Raw genomic sequence first — 4,591 nt, forward strand, 5'->3', positions numbered from 1 at the left:
CAATCCCCATCCACACCATGTACCACAGCCAGGTGTCACCGCTGAGCTGGGCCATCAGGTAGCTGTTGACTAGGATGCTCACGGGGCAGAAACGGCAGACAAGGCACCTGAAGGGAACACGCACTTACAAGGGAGCGAGCATTGGTTTGTAGCACGTATGCAGCAACTCCAGGGAATGAAAGGAACAAGCTAAGGGCTGGGTAATTAGAATCCAAAGTTCCTAGTAAATATTGCTAGGGTTGATCTCAAATGGATGCTTGGGAACAATTATTAGGCTGATGTCAACTTTGCCTCTCCTAGTAACTGGAAACAAGGTGCAATTTTTTACCAGTGAGGATAATTACCCAATGGAGTAACTTACCCAGGGATATGGTGGATTCTCCAGCATTTCACATCGAAATTGGCTGTCTCTTTCTAAGAGAAATGCTCTAGTTCAACCACAAGTTATTAAGCGCAATGCAGGGATCACTGGGCGAAATTCTCCGGCCTGTCTTATGCCGGAGGTGATGATCATAATGGTTCTTCCTGGCCTTAAAACCGATGACTCTATCAGCTCTGTGATGGCACCATCCAATGAACCTTACCCCAGGCTCAGTCTATGGACCTCTGTCTAACACAGCTATGGAAAAGGTCCAGCCAATCTTGAGCTCAGATGGGGTGAACATCCCTATATCAAAGCCATTAATGAGACACCGTAAGCCTGCGAGGGCCTTTTCGCGCATGAACATGGAGGGTTTCTCATCTCTGGTCACTCATGGTTCCTCGTTTGCTTTGTGGGGAGTGGGGCGTTGAAAGTCTTCCCGTGTCATTTTCTGGCTCTTGCTTACCATGAAGGATGCTTTCCTCTGGCTCTGAGACTGCCTCCAGATGACCAGCGACACCTCGAGGATCCCCAGCAGAAGAAGAACCAGACAGGCAATGCACCAGGCTCCTCCAGAAGAGAGACACTCCAGCCCTGCTGTGGTCACTATGCTCACAACGCAGACCAGGATGGCTGGGAATTGGACCACAAACAGCTTGTGAAAAGGGGCTGGCTAATGACCAGATATCCCCGAACCCCCAAACCAGATCTCCCTCCACCTCCCCAAGTGCTTTGCTAATGTAGCTGTTATTCCAGGAACACAGCTGGGAGTGAGAGTGGGGCAAAGGAAGGGCTTTTTGGCTCATCCTCCTGGATGGGCCAGTTTCTCTCAGCAGACACAGTGCTCCTTTCTGTCCTAAGGTGGCTAAGTCTTGGTTCTGTCATCCTGGGTTCGGCCCAGAGCTGGGAGCCAGGAATGCCTCAGTTCTGATCCTGGCATCTATACCAACTCCTTCCGTGGCCTCGGGCAAAGTCACTGACCCTCCCTGCCTCGGTTTCTCTATTTATCCAATGGGGGTAATATTTTTCTTATTTTTCCCCTTCTCGCTTACCCATGGTAGCAATGCAGTTGAACCCAACAAAGGCGGAGAAGCAGGTCGCGGCTCCGGCCAGTGTCCCAGTGAAACCATAAGGCATGAACCCTCCAACTCCAAACTCACCGGTCCTATTGCCAGCCAGGGATTGGTTACTGGGGAGAAAAAGGAAGTCAGCCAGGGGGAACCTCTACCAGGGGGCAAACTGAGGGCCTACCTCTGACAAAGCCGCACCAATCCCACCCCCAACACCAGCAGGGGTCCCGGCCCGTGCGCTGCGGCCCGCCCCACCCCCAGCACCAGTGGGAGTCCCGGGCCACCCCTGCAGCACCTGCAGTGCCACCAGACTGCCCCCCATCCCTGAGCACCCCCGCCCCCAGACCCAAATTTTAGTTAGGCGTATATAGTAAAAGTCATGGGCAGGTCTCAGGCCATGAATTTTGGTTTACTTCTCGTGACCTGACCATGACTTTTACTAAAAAAACCCGTAACTAAATCTTAGCCTCACCGATGGGCCCAGCAAATACGGGCTGCATTGCAGGCAGGATCTTTATTAAATGTCCAACCACATGGCACTTGAAAGTACAGTTGGGGCACTTTCATACAATCACTTTAGACCCAGGGTCGGCTCTCAGGGGAGGCCTCCTTGTGGGGTGATTCTAAAGCACGCAGAGGACTTGGGGCCGGCCCACCTATGCTCTCACTCGGCTTGGTGGGCAGCGGCCCTCAGCAGGTCATCCTCACTCATCCTCCAATTCCTCACATCCCCTTTGCTGAACCCACTCACTGTGATAAACAGCAGGAAGAGCACGTGGATGGCTGTGAATAGTTTGTTGACTGTGGTGGACTCTTTCACCCCAAAGGAAAGGAGCCCTGGGGAATCAAAACAGAAGAGCAACATGCCCAGCTGGCCAGTCCCCTTGGAGGCGCACGGGGCATCAAGGCCAGGTGCCACCATATGGAAAGGGATCCGAATATGAGACCTGTGTGTCTTTACTGAAGGAACCATTGAAAGACCCCAAAAGGAGCACAGGGGAGCACACGAGCCTTTTCTCTCTGGGAAGCTGAGTTCAGATGCTCCTTCAGAGCCCACTGAATTAAGGGAAAGGCTCCCATTGACTTTGGATGAGGCCCTAAGTCACGTATGTGAACATGAACGGGTGATTTCACCTCTCCTCTGCTGGGTGCATGAAAACACCACGGCAGTCTGTCACACCACCATAGCAGAGACGCAGCTGGCCAGGACTGTGGTACACGGGCCAGGCAGGGCCTAGCGGACCTGGACTGGAACATGCAGGGGGGCTGACACGCGTTGGTGATGCTTTCAAATGGGTGTTGAGATGCTCACTTTGGGTGGCTGGTTTGCATCCCACACGGCAAAGATCCTCAGAACACGTTACAGACCTATGCTGCTAAGCTGCCTGCTTCACCCAAGACGCGACCGTTACTGAGGGCGTCAAATAAGCGGAAGTATTTGGCTACAACCAACACGCCTGTTTTGCAGACCAGACCCCCTGACTCTTGGCAGTGGGCTGCAACCCCTGGGGCTCAGTGCAAGAGTTTCACTGGAGGAAGAGCTGGCCCCTCCTCTCTCAGATGCCAGGAGAGCCACTGCGATGTGAGGGCTGGGAGTGGGGGATGTGAAGAAAGCGGGGCCCGTAGGGCTCTGACCAGCATGGGAAGCACCCCCGGCCCAAGCATTTCACTGTATTTGCCTCATGTCTAAGGCCTGAAGGCAAAACCAACTCATCTGAATGCTAAATGAAACTCAGGCCTCATGCCCTGAACTTGGTCTCTGACAGGCTGTGAAGCGGAGTGAATTCCAGAAAGGGGTGGGGGGTGAGAAAGGATGGTCCAGGGGGCTAGCTTGGGGCTAGAGCTGGCTTCAATCCTCCAGGCTTCCCCTGTGACCGGGGGCAGATTACTTATGGTTATGTGTCCATGCTGGAGCTGTAAATTCCAGCCCAGGTAGACACCCCCCACCTAGTGTGCTAAAATCAGCGGTGGCACTGCAGTGGTGCGAACAATGGGACAGGCTTGTCGCTTGAGTATGCATGTAGGGTTTCAGACAGGGTCATACTCAGGGTGGCTAGCCTGCCGTGTTGTAGAGACTACACTGCTCTTGTTAGCATGCTAGCTGGATCAGAGCTAATGCGGGTATATCTCCCAGAGCTGGAAATTAGTCTTTCCATGCCTCAGTTCCCCAGCTGAACAATGGAAGCAATAGCACTTCCCTACCTCACAGGGGTGCAAGGTGTTGTGCGGTGCCCAGAAACAATGGGAAAGGGGGGAGCAGATAAGTCCCTTAGGTAGACAGAGCAACCGGCTGCCTAACAAGGCGGGTACATGCTTAGAGTCTGGCCACAGGAACCCCCCAGCCAATCCTAACAGTGTGCATAGAGCATAAGGCACTTTGGATAAAGGTCCCAGCCCATTTGAGGATGTAGCGGCAGCCTTCGACTGAGTCTATCCAAACCACATATAGACCCGAGGTTTATCACATCCCCTGGGGTACGGCTGGACATTCTGCCTCTTATAGACAGGATCAAATAAATGAAAGCGTTCATGTGAATTGTGTCCAATAAGGGAATGCCCCTTGTTTAAAGCTATATTATCTTTTTTTTGTTATTGGTGTTAATAACGACCACAAGTGAAATCCTGGCTCCATTGAAGTCAGTGGGGCCAGGGTTCACCCCACATCTCCAGTGCTGTACATGTACACTGTGCTGCACAGGTTCCTTGCCTCGAGAAAGAGAGCTATGGAGAGCTATGACAGGACCAGCATTCACGAAGGGGCGGGGCGGGTTATTGGTTGGGAGCTCCTAGAAGTAGGTGTATGGAATGGGGGGCTTGGAGACAAGAATAGAAAGAGGGGGCCAAGTGCAGGGGAAGTGTTGCAGGAGAATGGCAGAAAGGGGGCAGTGAAGGAAGAGGGTAGATAGGACTGGAGACATGGGGGACGCAGACAGCAATGCAGAAGGGGCAGGATTTTGTAAAGCTTTGAAAGCAAGACTCAGCTCCCGAATCCGATGCCTCAGACTAAGCTGAATGCAAACACTGTACCTGCCAGCATGACGATGAGGCAGACAGCGAAGATGTCTGGGTACTCTGCCAGTCCCAGAGACCTCATGGCCATGTAGGTGCCAAAAAACCTCCCCATCTTCTCGTGGAGGAGTTCATCAAACATGGCACTCCA

General features: G+C 52.8%; 1 protein-coding gene across 1 annotated transcript; it reads right to left on the reverse strand.

Moving 5' to 3' along the window:
- Nucleotides 1-2,095: 2,095 nt before the first annotated feature.
- On the reverse strand, nt 2,096-4,591 carry LOC122455504 (cationic amino acid transporter 2-like). Its single transcript, XM_043490748.1, has 2 exons — nt 4,459-4,591; nt 2,096-2,268 (listed from the first exon to the last, which is right to left on the reverse strand). The coding sequence occupies exons 1-2, from the start codon at nt 4,580-4,582 to the stop codon at nt 2,096-2,098; spliced, it is 297 nt and encodes a 98-aa protein (XP_043346683.1). The 5' UTR covers nt 4,583-4,591.

Source organism: Dermochelys coriacea, chromosome 8 (genome assembly GCF_009764565.3).
Source record: "Dermochelys coriacea isolate rDerCor1 chromosome 8, rDerCor1.pri.v4, whole genome shotgun sequence".
Lineage (NCBI taxonomy): Eukaryota > Metazoa > Chordata > Testudines > Dermochelyidae > Dermochelys > Dermochelys coriacea.